Source organism: Rhineura floridana, chromosome 1, assembly GCF_030035675.1.
Source record: "Rhineura floridana isolate rRhiFlo1 chromosome 1, rRhiFlo1.hap2, whole genome shotgun sequence".
Classification (NCBI taxonomy): domain Eukaryota; kingdom Metazoa; phylum Chordata; class Lepidosauria; order Squamata; family Rhineuridae; genus Rhineura; species Rhineura floridana.
Window position 1 is genome coordinate 222243614 of NC_084480.1, and position 22500 is coordinate 222266113.

The 22500-nt window shown below is 37.8% G+C and overlaps 1 protein-coding gene across 5 annotated transcripts in view; it reads right to left on the reverse strand.

Annotated features, from left to right (window-relative positions):
- ATP9B (ATPase phospholipid transporting 9B (putative)) overlaps positions 1-22500 on the reverse strand; it is a 298695-nt gene that overhangs the window by 73465 nt on the left and 202730 nt on the right. For all 5 annotated transcript variants that reach the window (XM_061594081.1, XM_061594072.1, XM_061594100.1 and 2 more), the window contains one exon: positions 12382-12542. In XM_061594081.1, the coding sequence (XP_061450065.1) occupies positions 12382-12542 (161 nt within the window). The remainder of the gene's footprint in view (positions 1-12381; positions 12543-22500) is intronic.

Sequence of the window (22500 nt, forward strand, 5' to 3'; positions counted from 1 at the left end):
TACATTTAATGTGGACATACTGCAGACTACCTGAATGAAGGTCACAGACCACTGGTGGTCCCTGGACCTTGATGTCTCCAAATATAGGCTTGTGGCAATTTCCAGATAACAGAAGCAATAATTCTTAGGCATTTCCCCTATGCTCTCTAGAACTTATAACACAGCTATATAATAGGACACAATTGATATTTGTTCCATGGGTGCTATGAATTGAATAAAGAGAACTATAATCTTGGCAGTATCATTCCAGTATCATTCCAGACAGAAGTTTATTGTGTAATTGGTGCTGCTCATGCATCCAGCTTTTTTGTAACATTACACATTGTCAACATAAAAATGCTAGTCCACACTAATTTAAACGTTTAATCAGGATTTCCCCTTATTGCAGAAAATTTGATAAGTAAAAATATCCTGTTATACATCTTCAGTCACTGCTGGTATGGAAGCTTGCTTTCTGAGGTGCATGGGGGTGACTTGTCATGTGTGCTGGCATTTCAGTAGGTGGTGTCTATTGCCTCACCCCTACTCCTGTTTGCTCCTTACCTACTGACAACCTAAGTATTTTGTTTCCAGTGCCCCCAAATACTAGACAAAAAGACACTTAATTCACTGATTGCTGTATGCTGAAGTGATATATAGTTTTGAGGAGCTATTCTTCACATAGTAGCCCTGGAGACTAATCACAGTACATACATTGGGCTTCTAATCTTTTTTTTAAAAAATGGAGGTCTTGTGCAAGATCTCTGTATCATTCTTGCACAAGCCTTATACTCTTGCACAAGACCTCCCCCCCTCACGTAACACCACAAATCTCTATTTTGCCCCTTGTGAAACATGATGACTTAGGTTGATAACATTTGCTCTTGTACAATTCCCGGGGATATATGCATCCCTTTTTTAAAAAAAAAGTATGCACACTCAGGAACAAAAACACATGTGTGCATGTCTAGAATTGAAAAGAGTAGTGAAGGACTGGAGGGGAGTAACTGAGGAAAGGGATAAAAAAGACAACCCATTCCATCAAGCTATGCCCACTGATATGAATGGCAGGCAGCAGAATATAATATCCATTATTGAAAAAATGAGATCTTTATAGCCCATTTTCAATATAAAGTCCCCACACTCTTAGAGGCGTGTGTGAAACAAATGCACATTTTCATTTGTCATCAGTCTTCCCAGTAAACCTTATCATACTTATCTTACAGTAAACCTTAGATAAAATGAGAGAGGTTTTTATAGATATCCACCAATTGTGCCCAAGAGGGGCTCTTATCAGTCTATAAAAACATTTTTCCTCTTGCTGCCAGTATTAACATGACATCAAGCAGCAATTAATGTTCACTGCTTTCTTAAAAAAGAAAAGAAAAGAAACCAGAGGAGCACAATGCTTTCAGACCAAAATAAATAAGAGTTCACTAAATGGTGAGCCATTCCTGAGCGGGCAATCTTGATGGCATTTTCCTTTTAAAAAACAACAACAGGGGAGCACCCCAACCTACAGAACAAACATAAAATAAAACAGATTTTTTAAAAATATAGATTTGGAAGTGGGTAGAGGTGTTATATAATTTGTCCCTAACGATAGTTCAGGCAAGATCCAATAATTGAAATTGGGTCAATTAGGCAAAATATATGTCTGCAGGATTTTGAATTCTTGGTTCTGTTTTGGCACTGCTTGGAAGGGAGCCAGTTTCCAGATATTAGAAACAAACTGCAGGATCCACTTGCACTGAAATCCCCCCAGTTGCCTCTATTTATGCAATGACATTCCACAGAGCACACACTGAAAAAGCGCAAAAAGATGTCAGGATTCCGCGCAACAAATGACTAACAACCGTACAATTACTGTGCTAAAAAAAAAATCATCTGGAAAGGCCCTAAAATAATGTTCTGTTATTCTGTTAGTCACTACCTTGCCAGCTTTGCAGAATGCTGATCTCCTGATGGGCTAATAGTATCCTTTCACCCGATGATTTACTTAGAATAGTTTTGTAGTGTCATGCACAATAACTTCCAGCTGCCTTTAGCCCAAATAAAATTCCTTAGGGAACTGTGATAGAAATTTTTGACCTGTAGTAGCAAAATAACTGAAGAGGAAGAAAAGAAAATGGTTTCTTTCTAACTTTGCTTGCTTCATTACATTTGGCTCATTGTTGCCCAAAACTGGGTACAAAACACTCATAGAAGTTTGATTACATACCTGCAGTTGCCAACGTCACATGATTATTATGATTGTTAGCTTCAAATTAGCATTGCAATGACTACTAAATCTTTGGGAAGCATTAAACTTTCCCCAAGAGCAGTATTTTCCAGATTCTAATAAGACAAAGCCTTGTTATAATACATTTTCATGATGTTGAAACAGGCAACTGCAAAGCAATGCCAATACTATGTTACCTATGAATATGTAATCTCAAAGAAGCCATGCATCATAATTAAAGTCTGAAAAGTATGGTCAGAACATTGCTGTGTTAAAATGAAGCTTGTCAGGCCCCTAACTCACTGAAAACCGAAGATCTCACGCCCATAATGCCAAGCTCAGATAGAGTGGAGAGGGTACAAATGATCTGGCAATCTGCTCTTGATCTCTGAAAACCGGTTTTCTTTAACATCCCAGTAGTGCCCAACCCAGAATTCCAAATGCTGCACATGGATATTGTGCCTAACTGACTCAATTTTAGAATTTGGGTTTTGTGATTACAGAATTTGTGATTTAACTTTAGAGAAGCATTTGATCGTTTCACAAACACAGTATTGTAATTTCTCCTCATTTTATTTATCTGAATACTTCGAAAGCATGTTAACACTTTTTTTTAAAGGAACAGGAAACAAGACCAAGAGTTAATGTATAAAGCTCTGTTAAAATGACTGGCACAAAACTACCTACATCTCTACACACAAATAGTTACACACACACACACACACACACACTTATTTGTAACAAGCAACAAAAGGCAGCAAGCCATTTTACACAGACATAAATAAACCTCAAGCAATTATTACGATACCAGGATTTATCTAAAAGACATTGCTAATTTAAATATCATGCCTTCCTTTCTGAAAATAAGTCAAATGCCAACAATTGCTTCTAGAAATGAAACTCCAATTCATCTTATGTTTAAACAGGCTGAAACAAACAAAAATATTCTGTACATCATTCTTCACATTGTATGGGTGTGGTCACAGAAAAACCTTTTCCATCAACCTCAGTAACAATCTCTGAAGTGAGAAAGAATCCATGAATTTTAATCCAATTTCCACTCTGTTTCATGATGCCATAACCTTACCACTCTTTTCTCTTCAGATCAATGCTGCTAACCTTTTAACAGATATATCTAGCTAAAGGTTACATGGATCATTATGAAGATTACAACCCAGGATTCTAACATAGTAGAGAAGAAGTTAAAAGTTGTACACTACATCAATTTTGCTGTAGTCTTTTTATGCATGTATATACCAAGCTCATCTAAGGTGGCAGAATTTAAAAACAATTCACTAATAGGCAAAAAACCCTGTGGTTTAAGAACATAAGAAGAGCCTGTGGCCCATCTAGTCCAGCATCCTGTTCTCACAGTGGCCAACCAGGTGCCTGGGGGACGCCCGCAAGCAGGACCCAAGTGCAAGAACACTCTCCCCTCCTGAGGCTTCCGGCAACTGGTTTTCAGAAGCATGCTGCCTCTGACTAGGGTGGCACAGCACAGCCATCATGGCTAGTAGCCATTGATAGCCCTGTCCTCCATGAATTTGTCTAATCTTCTTTTAAAGCCATCCAAGCTGGTGGCCATTACTGCATCTTGTGGGAGCAAATGCCATAGTTTAACTATGCGCTGAGTAAAGAAGTACTTCCTTTTGTCTGTCCTGAATCTTCCAACATTCAGCTTCTTAGAATGTCCACTTCTAGTATTATGAGAGAGGGAGAAGAACTTTTCTCTATCCACTTTCTCAATGCCATGCATAATTTTATACACTTCTATCATGTCTCCTCTGACCCGCCTTTTCTCTAAACTAAAAAGCCCCAAATGCTGCAACCTTTCCTTGTAAGGGAGCCGCTCCATCCCCTTGATCATTCTGGTTACCCTCTTCTGAACCTTTTCCAACTCTATATCCTTTTTGAGACGAGGCAACCAGAACTGTACACAGTATTCCAAATGCAGCTGCACCATAGATTTATACAACGGCATTATGATATTGGCTGTTTTATTTTCAATACCTTTCCTAATTATCCCTAGCTTGGAATTTGCCTTTTTCACAGCTGCCGCACACTGGGTCGACATTTTCATCGTGCTGTCCACTACAACCCCGAGGGCTCTCTCCTGGTTAGTCACCGCCAGTTCAGACCCCATGAGCTTATATGTGAAATTCAGATTGTTTGCTCCAATATGCATAATTTTACACTTGTTTATATTGAATTGCATTTGCCATTTTTCTGCCCATTCACTCAGTTTGGAGAGGTCTTTTGGGAGCTCTTCACAATCCCTTTTTGTTTTAACAACCCTGAACAATTTAGTGTCGTCAGCAAACTTGGCCACTTCACTGCTCACTCCTAATTCTAGGTCATTAATGAACAGGTTGAAAAGTACAGGTCCCAATACTGATCCTTGAGGGACTCCACTTTCTACAGCCCTCCATTGGGAGAACTGTCCGTTTATTCCTAGTCTCTGCTTTCTGCTTCTTAACCAGTTCCTTATCCACAAGAGGACCTCTCCTCTTATTCCATGACTGCTAAGCTTCCTCAGAAGTCTTTGGTGAGATACCTTGTCAAACGCTTTTTGAAAGTCTAAGTGCACTATGTCCACTGGATCACCTCTATCTATATGCTTGTTGACACTCTCAAAGAATTCTAATAGGTTACTGAGACAGGACTTTCCCTTGCAGAAGCCATGCTGGCTCTGCTTCAGCAAAGCTTGTTCTTCTATGTGCTTAGTTAATCTAGCTTTAATAATACTTTCTACCACTTTTCCAGGGACAGAAGTTAGGCTAACTGGCCGGTAATTTCCAGGATCCCCTCTGGATCCCCTCTGGATCCCTCTTTGAATATTGGCGTTACATTTGCCACTTTCCAGTCCTCAGGCACGGAGGAGGACCTGAGGGACAAGTTACAAATCAGCATTTTCACATTTGAGTTCTTTGAGAACTCTCGGGTGGATGCCATCCGGGCCTGGTGATGTGTCAGTTTTTATATTGTCCATTAAGCCTAGAACTTCCTCTCTCATTACCACTATTTGTCTCAGTTCCTCAGAATCCCTTCCTGCAAATGTTAGTTCAGGTTCAGGGATCTGCCCTATATCTTCCACTGTGAAGACAGATGCAAAGAATTCATTTAGCTTCTCTGCAATCTCCTTATTGTTCTTTAGTACACCTTTGACTCCCTTATCATCCAAGGGTCCAATCGCCTCCCTAGATAGTCTCCTGCTCTGAATGTATTTATAGAATTTTTTGTTGTTGGTTTTTATGTTCTTAGCAATGTGCTCCTCAAATTCTTTTTTAGCATCCCTTATTGTCTTCTTGCATTTCTTTTGCCAGAGTTTGTGTTCTTTTTTATTTTCTTCATTCGGACAAGACTTCCATTTTCTGAAGGAAGACTTTTTGCCTCTAAGAGCTTCCTTGACTTTGCTCGTTAACCATGCTGGCATCTTCTTGGCCCTGGCGGTACCTTTTCTGATCTGCGGTATGCACTCCAGTTGAGCTTCTAATATAGTGTTTTTAAACAACTTCCAAGCATTTGATGTGACCCTCTGGACTTTGTTTTTCAGCTTTCTTTTTACCAATCCCCTCATTTTTGTGAAGTTTCCTCTTCTGAAGTCAAATGTGACCGTGTTGGATTTTCTTGGCAATTGGCCATTTACATGTATGTTTAAGTTAATAGCACTATGGTCACTGCTCGCAATTGGTTCAACAACACTTACATCTCGCACCAGGTCCCGGTCCCCACTGAAGATTAAGTTCAGGGTTGCCATCCCTCTGGTCGGTTCCATGACCAACTGGTCTAGGGAATAGTTATTTAGAATATCTAGAAATTTTGCTTCTTTGTCATGACTGGAACACATATGCGGCCAGTCTATGTCTGGGTAGTTGAAGTCACCCATTACTACCACATTTCCTAGTTTGGATGCTTCCTCAATTTCATATCTCATCTCAAGGTCTCCCTGAGCATTTTGATCAGGGGGACAATAGATCGTTCCCAGTATTAAATCCCTCCTGGGGCATGGTATCACCACCCACAACGATTCTGTGGAGGAGTCCGCCTCTTTTGGGGTTTCCAGCTTTCTGGATTCAATGCCTTCTTTCACGTATAGAGCGACTCCGCCACCAATACGTCCTTCCCTGTCCTTCCGATATAGTTTATATCCAGGGATAACTGTATCCCACTGGTTTTCTCCATTCCACCAGGTCTCCGTTACGCTCACTATATCAATGGTCTTCTCCAAGACCGTATCTATAGCCCACAGATATTTCTATCAAACTTTAAAAAGCAGGGAAACTGGGCAGCTATTGTGAATGCACCAGGGGAGCATGAAACCTGACCTCCTCTCAGAGGTATTGTACTACCCTACAAATTTGGCAAAATGCAAACACCGTTTGGGTTGGCCTTTCACAGTCCAATCCACTTCCTGTGTAGCTTGGAAGAATATGGAAACATGTGCCTCTGAACATATGGAAAGGGGAGGGGAAAGGAGATTGGATGGGTGGGCACTGGGCAGAGGGGAAGCCCCTTTCATTTCCAAAAGGAAAACACTGTGAACAGTATCATTGTTTTCCAGCGTTTCCCCGACCTTTTTATTCTACAGCAGGCACATGTAGCCTCCTACCCACATTAAACCAAAGCTGTCCCTGGCCACATCCACACCAGACTGTTATTTCACTTTTGGCAGTCATCACTTCTCCCAAAAAATCCTGGAAAGTGTAGTTAGTGAAGGCTTCTGAGAGTTGCTAGGAGAGGCCCTGTTCCCCTCACAGAGCTTCAATCAGAGCGGCTGACTGTTAAACCACTCTGGCCACTGGAGCTCTCTCAGTGGAATAGGAGTCTCCTCTCGGCACCCTTCACAAACTACACTTCCCAGGATTCTCTGGGGGAAGCCATGACTGTCTCAAGTGAAATCAAAGTATGGTCTGGTTGTGGTTCCCTGATTAGGCAAGCCCAGCAACTGTGAGTCTGGCTTTTAGAACACTGACAGTTGGTTCTTACTGAGCATGCCCGACATTATCACTGAGTTCAAGCCAAACTTTCTTACATTAATTAAAAATCAGCCAGGCATTTTTTAAACTTTTAAACTACAGAAGATGAAGGTCAGAGTATGCAGTAAGATCAGTAACAGGATTACAGGTACTCTGTGAATATGGCTGATTTTTAATGAATTTTAACAAATTATGAGGACTCTGACGGAAAAAAATCCAAAAGTTTTTTTCTCTCTCTTTAGACTTTGAACTCTTGATTCTCTCTGACTGTTTTGTGCATCACCAAGAAAATTTACAGGGTTGTTAAGCAAGCGTTTCTGAGTTCAGGACTATAAGTTTTGTAAGGTTTTGTTTTGAAATGAGCTTATAGGAAGCATCAGAATGTCATGGTGGTATTTTCAATTTAACATTGCAGAATGTGAAAAATCCATGCTGGCTATAGTATTCAGCCACTCTCGTGGCTGTATAATATTAATTGCATGAAGAGTTCAGGCACTGAATTTCACAAACAGTCCAAAATAGGTTTGTAACACAATGAATAGCCTCTTACCTTCATACATAAGAGAGAATGGGAACATGCTGCATCCCTACAGTATGCTGCTAAGGTTTTAACTCCTTGAATGTTACAGTGGTTCTACCTACAGGAACAAGTCCAGAGAGTAGCATTGAATGATTGATTGTTGGCACCCCGGCATCTGTGCTGTGGGGTGCCAGAGGGTACCATCTTATCCCCAATACTATTTAATATTTATATGAAGCCACTGGGAGTGGTCATTGGGAGTTTGGGGGCAAGCTGTACTACTGCATAACATTCAAATCAGGCGAGGCTGTGCCTGGACCCAATAGTGGCATGGATGAAGGAAAACAAGCTGAGCTTGAATCCTGGCAAGATGGAGGAACTATGTATGCGTGGTTCCTGCATCTGAGAAATTGGTCAATTGTCTGCCCTGGACAGGGTTGCACTCCCTCTGAAGGAGAAGGTACACAGTCTGAGGGTGCTTCTGGATCCAGCTCTGTCATTGGAGGCCCAGGTAGTCTCTGTGGCTAGAAATGTTTTTATCAGCTGCTCCTGGTAAGGCAACTATGACCGTTCCTGGACTGAGAGAACTTGGGCATAGTAATACATGCACTGGTGACTTCAAAACTGGATCACTGCAGTACACTCTATGTGGGGCTTCTCTTGCACTTGACCCAGAAACTGCAATTAGTGCAGAATGCTGGAGCCACAGCACTGATGGGAATGAGACTCTGACAGCATGTAACACCTCTGCTCAGAGATCTGCACTGTTGTCAATTTGTTACTAGGCCAAGTTCACTACTGGTATATAAAACCCTTAACAGCTTGTGACCAGTTTACTTGCAGGACTGCCATACCCCATATGTGCCTACTTGAGCACTTCTATCTGACTAACAGGCACTGTTATGGGTATCATATAATACTCACTCCTCAAAAAATCATTCTTTTAGTATGGCAGCATCTATTCTCTGGAATTCCCTGCCTACTGATATCACTGTATTCCTTTCGGTGCCTGCTTAAAACCTTTTTTCTAAAGGCAAGCCTATCCAGACACAGATGTTCATGTGTGTTTTAATCGTTTTAGTTAGTTGCTGTTTTAATTGTATTATAATGTTTTATTACTTGTTTTTACCTGTTTTATTGATCATTTTAAATGATTTTTTAGAATCCACTTTTTTACAATCAAGCAGTATATGAAAATGGAAATTGATTGCCTTCATGTTGATCCCGACTTATGGCTACACTATGAACAGGGATTTCATGGTAAGCGGTATTCAGAGGGGGTTTACCATTGCCTCCCTCTGAGGCTAGTCCTCCCCAGCTGGCTGGGGCCTGCTCAGCTTGCCACAGCTGCACAAGCCAGCCCCTTCCTTGTCCGCAATTGCCAGCTGGGGGGCAACTGGGCTCCTTGGGACTATGCAGCTTGACCATGGCTGCACAGGTGGCAGGGCACGTAACCCCTGAGCCACTTACTGTGAGGGTGATCTTTAACTGGCCCTTTACTCCCAGGAGACATGAGCGAGGATTAATAAATTTTGAGCAAAACAGAACCATTTACAGTGCTACCCCACTGGTTCAAATACTTCCTTGATTCAGAATCATTAATACAAATGATACAGTATGTCAGCAAGTTTAAAAGGTCAATCATCTATAAGTGGTATTTGGTTATACATGTGTAACCAGATAGCTAAAGTGAAATTTGGTTCCAGATCTAACAGGACTTAAAATGGGATCCTTGTACAACTTGCTTTGCATGTCATACTCTGTCCTTTACTCCCAGGGTAGCTAACAAACAAAAGTAAAAATACAACAAAACAGTAAAATAGTTAAACACACTAAAATATTAAAATACTAAATAAAAACAGCAACAGAAGTAAAAGCATATCAGCAGTAATAAGACCAATACAAATAATATTTAAAGATCTGAGAAAATAAAATAAGTCTTCACCTAGGTCCAAAAAGGCATGAGAGTAGGTGCCAGGCAAACACTGCTGGGAAGTTTTTTTTAAAAAAAATTGGCTGCCACAACCAAGAAGGTCCTCTCTCTAGACATTACCCATCTTCCCTCCGGGACACTAGGACCTCAAAAAATAACCCCAGTATACAGGCAGTTTCAAGTGGTCGTTCAGACAGTTTTTGAAGCATCTTTTAACCTCTTCCCACAAGCTGAATGAAAAAAGTTTCTTTCAAAGATGTCTGAAGAGCTTGAATTGCCAGTGGTTCTTGCTATTAATAGTACTGTTATTGGACTGCAGTTAGTGGTGAATTGAAATCAGTGTTAATAATGTAACTTCTAAGGCCCACCCACAGTGGACTCAGGACTAGTGCCTGTACACTGCCTTCTACTGCTAGGAATATTCCAGTTATACAGACTTGGTCCTACCCTTAATAACTTCCCGTTTATATGCTTTCAAAGCCTACACATGGACACAGAACTTCAGAAATGCTTGACTGACAGAATACTAGAACTCTGAAGAATGAAGTTTGCAAAATATGTTTTCATTTCAGGAATAAATGCAATTTTCCTTTTTAATTGCAAGTTCTCATAGAAACTATAGCTTTTCAATATGAAAATTTTAATTAAACTAGATGAACAGATTAATCGGTCAGAAGCAAGTAATAAAAAATCAATTGAACTGGTCAACAGCTGCAATTTTAACAGCAAGCCTGCTGGGATGAGCACTTAGCCCTTATAGCAAGCCCCAAAGTGGGGCTTGCTGTAAGCACAAATATTGATTTGCATTGCTGGCTTGAATTGAACTTGGCAAGGCTAAAGATCTTCCTCTGCAGGCATGTCTTGAGTTGTAGCTGCAAAATGGTTTTTTCTTTGGGTCACCTGACTTCATTGTAACGGCAGGTGATTAACAGGTGGGAGATCCCACCCACTTGTCAAAATAGTATGCAGGGGATAGGGAAGATCAGGACTTGGCTCACTGGCTGGTTCTGTTCCCCATCCCTGCCCTTGAAGAATAACTATGGAACAGAATGTATCTGTTGGCTTCTTTTATTAAAAAACAACCCTTGTTCTTGTGAATCAGTGCATAAAGTTGTATTCAACTGAGTTCTACTCAGAGTAGACCTACTGAAATTAATGGACCTACGTTAGTCATGCCCATTAATTTCAATGTGTCTACCCTGAGTAGGAATAACATTGTATACAACCGAAAGTAAAATAAATCCAAAGCTATACATGTTTGAAGAGCTGTTCAGAGAAGCTTTTGCCTTTAGTCATCTAATTTGCAGAGCTGCCAGCCTGGTGCATCTTCAACATTCACACCAGAAAAAAGTCTGGAGTTGTTTTAAATTACAATAAAAGGGATTTTAAATTGACTTCTATGGGATGAGGTATATAGATAAGGACTTAATAATGAACTTCCAAAATGAGATCTGGTGGAACTCAATGTGGAAGTCGTATCTACTACTCTGGTGCTCTTGATTTTTAATCCCACATGTATGATGCCTAGTTATTAACCAGTGATAAGGGACAGACAGATACATGCTGAAAGGCATAGTATTTCAGAAGCATTTTACATATGTTCCAGAGCTAAACCTTGGCAATGAAAATAGGTATTAGGTAATAATCCATTGTGATTATTCACCCAAATTATGCCTCCTTCAGATTCCTTTTATATGTATTCCATTTTCTGTGCCTTCGGGGTATATTTAGTTCTTTGGCCAATTTCTTCATCAGCTAAAGTGTGAGAGTAAGGAAAGGAGGGGAGGCAAATTTCGCAAAATAATTGTCCCGAAAAGGCCATGGAGCCTGCTACACTTTTGTCAAAGAGCTACAAAGGTAGAAGAATTCTACCAGGCTTGTGATCCATGAATGCCTTAAATCCATTTTGCAATATGTTTCTGCACCTCCTGTGAACAGAGGAAAAGGACTCATCATTTGGATTGCTGTCCAGTCTGGCTACCTGCAGCTTTGTTATATAAAGTGAGAATCTGTTTCGATTTTTTTTGTCACCCCTGCCACACCAAATCTACAATTAGAGCTAAAAGGAATAATATGAACCAGTAGCATAATTTCTCTTTATTTAGCTCCAGAGCAATTTTTGTTCTACTAACTAATATGACTTATAAACATGAAAACTGTTTTTTTTTAATTATTTTTGGAAATTATAAGATCACTGTAATGCCTGCTTATTCTCTGTTTTGCATAACTAAATATTTAATAAATTTAATAAATGAACTATTCATTAGACATGATATTTGCTTGTGATCTCTAGCATAATTTAAACCAACTACCTCGCTAAAATACAGAGGAGACCAATAACCCAACACTGAAGATATCCAAATAGCAGTGCAAAAATAAATTTCCATGCACAATGCTTTAACTAGAGAAACAAGAGTAATTATGGATGCTAAAATAAAAATGAATGCCAAAATAAAGTCTTTCAAATACACAATATATTTTCTGATATACAAATATTACCCTCTTTGAAAAGCATCAAAGCAAGTAATAGGATTTGATATAAGGATTACTCCAGCAAGATTTCACATTATTGAATAGCATTGTTTTTTTTTATAGTGATCTCTTCAGCATCAGCAGATATGCCAGCACCTTCTCCTCCTACAGCTTCCTGATAAGATCCATTTCCTTCACAATGAGAACTGAAGGTACATTTTTAAAAAACCACATTCAGTGAAATTAGACATCTGTGTTTTTCTCTTATTCTTATACATACCTGATAGGGATTATGTAGGAAAAAAGAAGAAGAAACCGAAAAAGGTTGCGGTACCATGGCCCCACAAATCCTTGCAAGGTTACCATAACAATGGAAAGTGCAACTAGAGCCAAGAATAGTGCTTTGGTCAGTTGATTCAGTTCAAGGTCCAGCAAGCCAACCTAAAGGAAGCAACATAAAATTCAGTAACTGAGAGACTGTCAAAGACCTCTATGTTTTTGTGCTTGTATACAGTATATAACATTAGAAAAACAGTCACTGGTTTTGTTTACACACATTTTGCTTTTTAAGATTTATATAACTAGGGACCACCCTCTTCCAATGACTGAGTATGAACCACTGCTATACTTATCAGGCTACAAGTCAGGGTTTCAGAAGAGAATCTCAAAGTGGTCTGTGAAGGTCAGAAAAGTTGCTTTTAGACCAATAACTCCATGAACAGTGTTTTCAAGCTTTAAAGCTCTTCTTGGGTCCCATCCCACTATCACAATCTTTTAGGAAACCTTGCGTGAAGTACCCTAAGACCTACATAGATATTACATTCATGCAGAAAACTCTGTGTAACCATAGCCCTCTTTGGATATTATTTGTTCCTGTATAAATCAGCACAGGTGCAAGGAGTCTGGTCAGGCTGAGTAGCCCCACCCCTAATGTCATATGCACCTTTCCTGAGGTCTGTGTCTACAGTATAAACATCTGTTGAGATGTGCATATAGTTGCTTCCCCCAGAACTAGAACTCTGAACATTTAGGGTCCCAGATCCCAGGGAAACCTTTGTGCATGCAGCCATGTGTGATGATACGTTCCTTACAGATGTTTGTGCTGCATGCATGGATCCCAGGGGAGAACACATGACATCAGGGGTAGGGCTACTTGGCACAGTGCCACTCCTTGCTCCCATGTAGATGTACTCAGGAGTGAGGAACATAAAAATAGGCTCCTGTTTGTATATTCTCATGTATAACAAGCATGAGTTTGGTTTTTGCAATGTAAATAGCAATGATTCTGTTCTCTGCTGTAGCAATGTGAGTGCTTCACTCACACCTAAATATATATGAAGTATTCACAGAATTGCCTATAGAGGCAACATCCATTTAGGAAATTCATCTTGCTAGTGAAGTATTTGTAGGTAATAGTTGACAGGTTCTCTTGCTATGTGCAAACATGCAATCTCGCTGAGCATAAATAGGAAAGAGTTGCAAAGATGACCTCCTGAAGGACTAAAGCACTGCTCTTCAACTGTGGGTCCCCAGATACTTTTGGATACAACTCCCATTGCTCCACAGCCACCTTAGCCACTGGTCAAGGGATCATGGGAATTGTAGTCCAACAACATCTGGGGACTCAAAGTTGAAACTTTGGGAGACTAAAGGGATTCCCAGCAAATAATCCCTGATATCAGAGGTTTTCTGACAGTACTCTCTCACTAATCTCTTGATTGGATTTTGGCTTCAACTGAATCTTACTAATGTGGATCTGGAGAGCACCAGGTTGGGGAAAAAGTGGCTTATGGCTGGCCAGATTAAGCTACGGGGAAAGCTACCCCAGTGACAAGTATTCCAGTTTGTAAATTATGAAGAAAATAAACTGCTAACTTTCTGCACCAAACAAATCCAAGTTCTGCAGCAAGAAAGGCTAAATGTCATAGCTAGTGTAATTTATTCAAATTATGCATAATATTTTACACAAGTTTTGCTGTTCTGGTTCTACCAGTCCTGGGGAGAGAGAAATATGGGGCACTGAAGCTTTGTTCCTGAACACTGGAAATCTTTTTCAGTCCCACACTTCACTAATTCTGAGATTTGAAGTGGACATTGCTTGCATTTTCACTTTAGTTCAAGCATTTTCACAATCTGTTTATTCTTACTTGTGAACTTATTTTAATGTTTTTTAAAAAAGATTATTGAAGCCTAGAGAGTCGAATTCTTTATTTGTAGTTTTGTGCCATGTACAGAACTATTAGCTCTAGATAAAGCAGTTCCTGCCCAGATATTTCAGAGATAACTAAATTGTTTTAAATTTATTTTACTGGATTTTAATATTGCATGATTGTATGGATGTAACCTGCCCTGGGACTTTGTGGTGAAGGGCAGGTAAGAAATCTCTTAAACAAACATATATGCACAACATGAGAACTCAGGTGAACCTGAGGCTGCATGGAAGTCTCTCTCATCAAAATTCTGGATTTCATTTGTAAATTAATGGCTGTGATTCCCCTGAGGAAGGATGAAACCATCAAAGGAGATTGTTTCCTACATACAGTAGAGCTGAACTTCCCAACCTTTGCTTCAGCAGCCCCAATTCATCATAGAGTGATAGATGTAAACTCAAAAGACAGCCCCCCATTTTTTATATTGTTTGCCTATATGGCCCAGATCACAGAAAGCGAATGAGTGCTAAGCACGACATTTTGAACTTTATACTGATTATCTCCAGTAAACACTGGTATTAATTTAAATCACTGTTTTAGAAAGTATTCAAATATGAAACTTACTGAATTTGAAAATAATAAGTAAAAAAGTCTAGTACAATTAACCAAAAAAATGTCTCACAACATTTCACCAATTATATTTCAAATACCTCCATTTCAAAATCAAATGTTCATGCTAATACAAGAGCCCTTCAAACCAGTGCAATATTTTGATCAGTTCTATATACTGTTATTGTGACAGCAGGCTACGAGGCAATTATCTCAGAGGGAAATATCCCTGATCAGAGAACTCTTTAGATCCTGACCTGTCAGAAAGACTAATATGGTATTATACTTCAAGAGGAAAAACAATTTGTACAAGAATAATATTTAAAATACTTTTGGAAAATTCCAGCATCCTTGCTTGTGTATGGGCTGTTACTTCCCTTGAGAACTAGGCAGCTGAAGACCACAGTAGCTGATTTATCAGCTGCATTTAAAAAGCAGCACAACGAGGACAAATATCTTGCAATTTCCGCTGCTTCAACTACTACATAGTTTATGCTTGAATTATTGAGAAAAATAGGTTTCTGGATTAAAATGAAGAAAAATTAAGCCAGGGAAGTAGAGCATGTTTCAAAGCCCAGATCTTTTCGCATTGACAAAGGCAGTCTAAGTTTCAGGCCTCGCTGAGGATCAGATGAAGTCATTATTCATTCAGTCAGGGAAAAAAGACTCAATTACCTCAACCTAAAGATGCTATCAATGAATGCAAAGTGCATATTTTACTCTATTCATCCAAATCCCATTAAAAAGTGAAAGGAATGATTTAATCTGGCCTTCTAGAGTTAGTCTTTTTTTGTAATAAAATAAAGAATCACTGTCTTGCAATATGCATAACCAGTACCTCACACTTTTCTTGTGGCATCATAGCTCTGAAAGACTGTAAAAACCAAGACAAAACCTGACAGAAATGAATACAAAGTTTCCTTTGAGAAATGGCATTTATGGGCCCAAACATTATACATAGCCCACTGGATACACATATGTAGATAACCGAAAGGATAAAAACTTTCCTAATTGATGAAGACAGATTTGGATGCTAGCTTAGGGTCTATTCAGTAAGTTTAAACAACTTTTAAAACAAATTGCACAAAGTTTTAGAGGTAAACACTTTTCCAAGTACTCTAGCAAATTTGTCTTTTCAGTGAAAGTGTTTGGCCATGCATGGTAACTTTTCTCCTATGCCCATGTGCCTATCACTTTACCTTATCATTTTTATCTATACAAATAAAATGGTACTCTAATACATGTTAAAAGGCAAAAATAAAGTCAAAATTTGTAAGCTGTTTATCTGCATTTCTTATGTTGTCTTTAAAGAGAAGAAATTCATCTTTTAATAGCTATAAAAACCAGTTAGACTATCTAAAATTACCATAAGCAAAGTAAATTAACTCATTAGAGAATAAATGTACATTGAGTATTCTTAATAGTTATTGCAATTTTCAATACCTGTAGAACAATTTTCCTTCTTATCATAATATTTTGTTTCATTTCAAACAACTGTGATGACAAAGTCATATATGCTACTAGAAATTTTAATCTCCCAGGGAAAATATGTACATAATGTTGAAGACGACCACAATAGTTTTGCAAAGGGGCTGTTCTAGGATAATGAACGCAATAATTGCCTGTATAATCAAAATGCTACTAATGGCAACAATCACATATCCATTTAGCTCCTCTTTAATTTATGTACCAAGTTTTAAATAGCTAATCGTTCTCAGCAAAATAATGGTTTATACCAACAATAAAGGGTAAGTATGGCATTGTCCTGCTTAAACAAGAAAATATCAGTTGTCTTTTTTGTTTAATTTTCAAATCACTGAATGACTAAGTGTTCTAATCTCTGAAATGGCATGCTATTGTGATATGTCACTGAAAAACAATACAAAATAAAAAAGTAAATTATTACTTGTTTTTATATACAATAAAGAGGAGCAGGCAAAGCATTTAAAATAATCAAATTATGCTGCAATGTAATTGCATTCTAAATAAATTATTATTTATATTCTGAATAATTTCTTAGGTAAAATAAAAGACCCTCTTAAAACCGTATTTTTTTTTAAAAAAATGACTAATTTTAATAAATTAAACCCTTGCACTGTAATATATCTCCACAGGAAAACATTTTTAATTACAATGTGAATCTCAAAATCCATCACTGTTACAATGTCAAGAGTCCTTTGAGGAGTGCAGCTGGGCAGTCTAATCCACAAAGTGCTCAAAAGGTCAGCAGGAGATCCAAAGAATGTTAGTGACATTCCTCCCTATATAAGAAGTAAATGAGGAATCCACCTACTTCTCTCATACGAGATTTTGATTTAATATCATGCAGCAATTCTGAACTATATTTGTGTTGTAATATCTAAGATGGTTTGATTATTAAAACTGTATAAAGCATAAATGATGCTTATGAATGCTTTACTTTTCAAACTCAACAGAAGCAAACACACAATTTAGTTTACCAAAGAAATAAACTAGATTTTTCAAGCACGGGATTTCTAGTTTCTCTTTAATCTAATTTTCAGTCACCTAAGCTAAACAAGGTCAAGTTTACATGTTGAGAAAAAGTATCTGCAAATCATCTATTAAAAAACTAATGGCATGAAAACAAAATATCTTTTTTTAAATTCCCCAATCAAAATAAGATACAACTACAATATTGCCAGTTTTAATGTATGTATCTCCAAAAGTATATTGAATTATTACAGTTTTGAAGCCTAGAACCCTGATATTGTCAGATTGATTAAGTTTATGGAATAATCTGACAGCTCTTATACAAAATAAAGAATTCTACAGAACTGGTAGTAAAATGTACTACAAACACTAACATTAAGATTATAACTCTAATTAAAAAAATGAATGGCAATTACTCCTTTTGTGCATCTCTTCTATATAACTCTTATCACTTCATGCTTAGTTGATATAAAACAATATGTAAATTTACCCGCAACACCTCATGTACAGTCCACAAGCTTTATCTGCCTTTTTATGAGTAAACTCAAAAGCAAAGGAAAAGGCTTAAAATAAGAATTTCATTGGGGGGGGGGAATCTATTTGTCATTGTCTGTATTTTGCCCAAGGCATCACAATTATTTAATCGCAAGGGAAAGCAATAACTGAGCATGGGAATGCTTCCCAGAGTAGTAAAAAGCTGTTGCAAATCTTCTATTATTTGTATGGGATAACAATTAACTGCTTATGGAAAGTAAATTTTTAATACTTTCATACTAGATTTTAAGAAGCTAAAAATCCAGAATAAGCTGAATGTGGCAAAAAAAATTAATCTGGTGTAAATATATGCAAGAGCGTTATTCAAATGATCATTTTCTGGGAGACATTTTTGAACATTTCTATACAATAATTCCAATTCAGTTCAATTATAAAATGGACATGGCAGTAGACTTTTATCTGTTTTGAACTACATCTAAGTTGCATAGCACTAAAATGTTAATATGATATACTTGGCTTGCAAAGAAATGCTGCATTTATCTATCTATCTATGCTCTGAAGAACAGCTTTTGGGGGAAGTACAAACACATGGTTTTAGTATGGCACCATTACTCTGAATGATATATACTAAAAAAAAACCCTGAAAGAATGCAAAAATATATTGGTAGGAATTATTAGAAATAGGTATCCTCACAATTTTGTAATTTCATAAATAAATACCTTAATATCACAGGCAGACTACATTTTTTGGCAAAAGATTATTAACTGGATTTCACGATCCTAGTTCACAGCAGCTGCTGCCATTTCTTTCCTATGAATTATTTAACATAATATGAAATCTTATCACAACTTAAAACCTTAGTGCCATTTATGAGTAATGTTTTTAGTATGATCCAAACAGGCATAGCTCAATTCAGACAGCAGAGGGAGCTCAAGAACGATGTTAGCTATTCTAAACTGCAAAGTCTCTCATAAACTGCAAACAACTTTTTCTTCCATTTGGATTCTTCACAACCACAACCCAAGGGAAATATCACTATCTAAAATGCTTTCTTACACAAGAGAACTCTGTTGTCAAACTGCACTATATTGCTATGTATACATGTAGAGACAAGACAGATCTGTGGATATATAGTTTTACATTTGTAGTATCTTCTCTTGCCATTGTCTTTCATGGTCTCAAACACTTCCACATTCACATGTAAGCACACTCACAAAGTATTTTTATAAGCACATCCATATCCCACTACTCACACACCATTTACAGTCTAAACCGTGCTGCATATTTCTCTCTTTATCAGAGCTTGGAAAAGTTACTTTTTTTGAACTACAACTCCCATCAGCCCAATCCAGTGGCCATGCTAGCTGGGGCTGATGGGAGTTGTAGTTCAAAAAAAGTAACTTTTCCAAGCTCTGCTCTTTATCAATACCAGCATGCAACCTGACTTGTCCCTATGTCTTATATATTAAAAAACTGAGCAGTTGAAATGTTCCTAAACATTCCATAACAGCTTAGCTGCTGAGCCAATAGCACATTTAATCAGCTGAAGCCAGACGTCTCACAGATAATAGCAGGAGATGTTTCAAAAATTACAAACTGTGTTTACCTACAGTTTCCTTCTTTTGTTGAGTTTATCTTACTTTTGGAAAAAAGTGGCAGAACTATTTCAGCCAACCTACTTTCTCACACTTTTTGTTATCTCATCTGGAAACTGCCCTAACACATAAGTGGGGTTTAACTTTGAAGAACATCTACATAGTTATTTTTATGAAGTACTCTATTATTACAAATGTAACTTTTATAAAATAAAACTTTGTAAAGGAAAACTTTACAGGTAGGCCTAGGAATGAGCAGAAGGTACATCAGAATTTATTGTTAGACAAGCAAAATTCTGATATACAACAAGGTGGCTCCCCCCTTCTAAATCAGACTGCTGAGATTCTCTCTCTCTCTCTCTCTCTCTGTGTGTGTGTGTGTGTGTGTGAGTGAGTGAGTGAGTGAGTGAGTGAGAGAGAGAGAGAGAGAGAGAGAGAGAGAGAGAGGGAGAGAATGAGAATGAGAGAGAAAGAGAGAACCAGGAGTGTGTTTGTGTGTGACAAGACTATGAGCTCAGTTCTGGTTGTGAAAACAAATTCCCGGGTTGAGCATGTGCTCAGAGGCACCCTGTTCCTTAATTCTAAGAGTACCCATCTTCAGTCCAGCCACAATTTTGCACCTGACACCAGTTGGTGGACCTCAAAGGTTCTAGGAAAAACAAAATAGATCCTGCAAGACTGAAGTCTGTCTGTCTGCCTGCCTTGAGTCTAGAAAGTAGCTATACGTGCAATATATTTAAAGGAAACAAAGTTCTTTACAACTATTGAGTTATTAATTAATTCAACAACAAAAAATGAACTCCAAAAATCTAAATAAAGAAAATCCAGTTCTCAAGATTCCACCACACGCTAGTCTGACCAAGAGACAGAACCAAGGCCAGAGCAATGTAGATAGGGGCTTGCTTGGTTCCCAAAGGTTTCTCTTGAGCCATACAAGGCAAACTAAATGGATTGTTCTCTGGGGCATATTTGAAAGGGGGGGATCCATTTCTCACTCCAGATGCTGAGATCACCAGAATAATGTTGAACCACCACCCCAATGGTGTCCCAGAGTACAGGCTTTTACTTCCTACCATGTAAGTGAAATGGTTCTAATTTGTTCCTATGGAAAGCCACTACTTACAGAGACATTGGGGGGGGAGACTCATGCCTTTCCTGAAGTCAAGATTGTGAGGTGAGAGAGAGGAGGGGCAATATGTTTTCAAGAAGTGTCCTCGCCACTTCCTTGGGATCTAGATACTATGCTATTTTGTACTATGTACTAGATACTATTTTGAGAGTGCTGAGGGTAGGCTCAGATCTAGAAAAACATAGCCCCATCCCTCAGTCTTGCTGAAACCACGTATCTCAATGACAGAGGTATGGGAAAAGAGAATGGAGATTGGGGAAAAGGAATAGGGCTGATGCCAAACATTTCATCTCCTCAAATTTCTGCACACTCAGTGGTTTCACTGGAGAAGAACAGACCTTCAAGTGAGGGTCATACTTCAAATAACAAGTTTTGAGGGGTTTCTACTTCTTCCCCCATTTTTCTGAAAAATATTGTTCTTTATGGAAAAGGTAAAACATGCAAAAAGCACAATTAGAAATACAATTGAAAAATTTTCTCTACTTAAACCTATTAAATTTCCCTTCAGTTTTCTTTATTTTCCTCCTTTCTGCTTATTCATTATGTCATGAATTCTACCAACAGCCTCTAAACCTAGCTTTTAACGAAACAAGAACTGGGACAGAGTAGACAAGAGATGGCAACTGAATTTGGTAAAGTGAAACAGGAGTTGAAAGAAATAAAGGATTATATGAGAAAAGAAGCAGATGGACAAGCAATAGAAGATGAAAAAGAAATTAAAGGGAAGGAGCAAATTCTGGAGATTGGATCAGATATATCAAATGTGGAATAGGAAAAAGATTTGGACTTTATGGCAAAAATTGAAGGGAGGATGCAAGTCCTGGAGATTGGAACAGATTTATCAAGTGTGGAACTGGAAAAATATTTGGAGTTTGTGGATCCTGGAGATAAAGATTACTGTTTGGAATTCGGCGTTGTCCCTGGAGAAATTGATGAAGATATCAGAGATAAAGCTATCAATGTTTTGATGGAATTTCTGGACTGGAATGATTTGATGGAACTTGAAATAGAGAAAATTTATAGAATTAATTCCAGATATGTGACAATGGAAAAACTCTCAAGAGATATGCTAGTGCATTTCGTAAAAAAGAGGAACAGAGATATGACTTTACAACAATATTTCAGCAACACATTCAGAATTGATGGCAATGAAATATTTGTGATGAAGGAAATTCCCATTAGACTCTTACTATATGACTATGACAGCAAGATTATTATGGGTGCAAGGATGGAAGTTGGAAGATGGAATTAACACTGATAATGGAAAAATGGCTATTGAAATTATTGGTCCTAGTAGACTTGATGAGATGGATTAATTGACATGTTTATTTGAAGAAAAATCGAGGGATATATTTCTCAAGGAGTGGAAACCTCTCTTTGACTTTTTGCGGAAAGAATAAAGTGATGTTAATGAGATTTGATGATTAATTAAGATAACTACTGGAGGAAAGTGATTTTGTAATATATTAAGAGACAGGTTTGTTATATATCATAGACCTATAACTGATCTACAACAAATCGGAAGTCAACATTTTATTTTATTGTTTAATTTGTTTTTTGTTTTTTTTGTTTTGTTGGAAAATTTGAATAAAATTAATGATAAAAAATAAAAAATAAACCTAGCTTTTCTACAATATGTCTAACTGACATATCACAGCTCTGCATAGTTGGCTTATATTTTGTTGGTTTTTCATTAGAACTGTCAATTTCACCAGATTCAATTGTTCCCAAATCCTTTTCAACAGTTCTTTTCTGCCTAGTTATGGTAAGAATGTATAGCACTCTTTTCCACATTGCTTGCATTATATTGCTTGATTGTTCATATGTTAGTATCAATCCATTTTTAACCAAATGTTGATATTTATTTAAGATTTCCATTTGCAACATATAGGTGACTTGTTGATAAAACTGTACTATATCTACCCTAAACTTCTAAAGAGGTACAAACTATATAATTGTTTTGATTCCA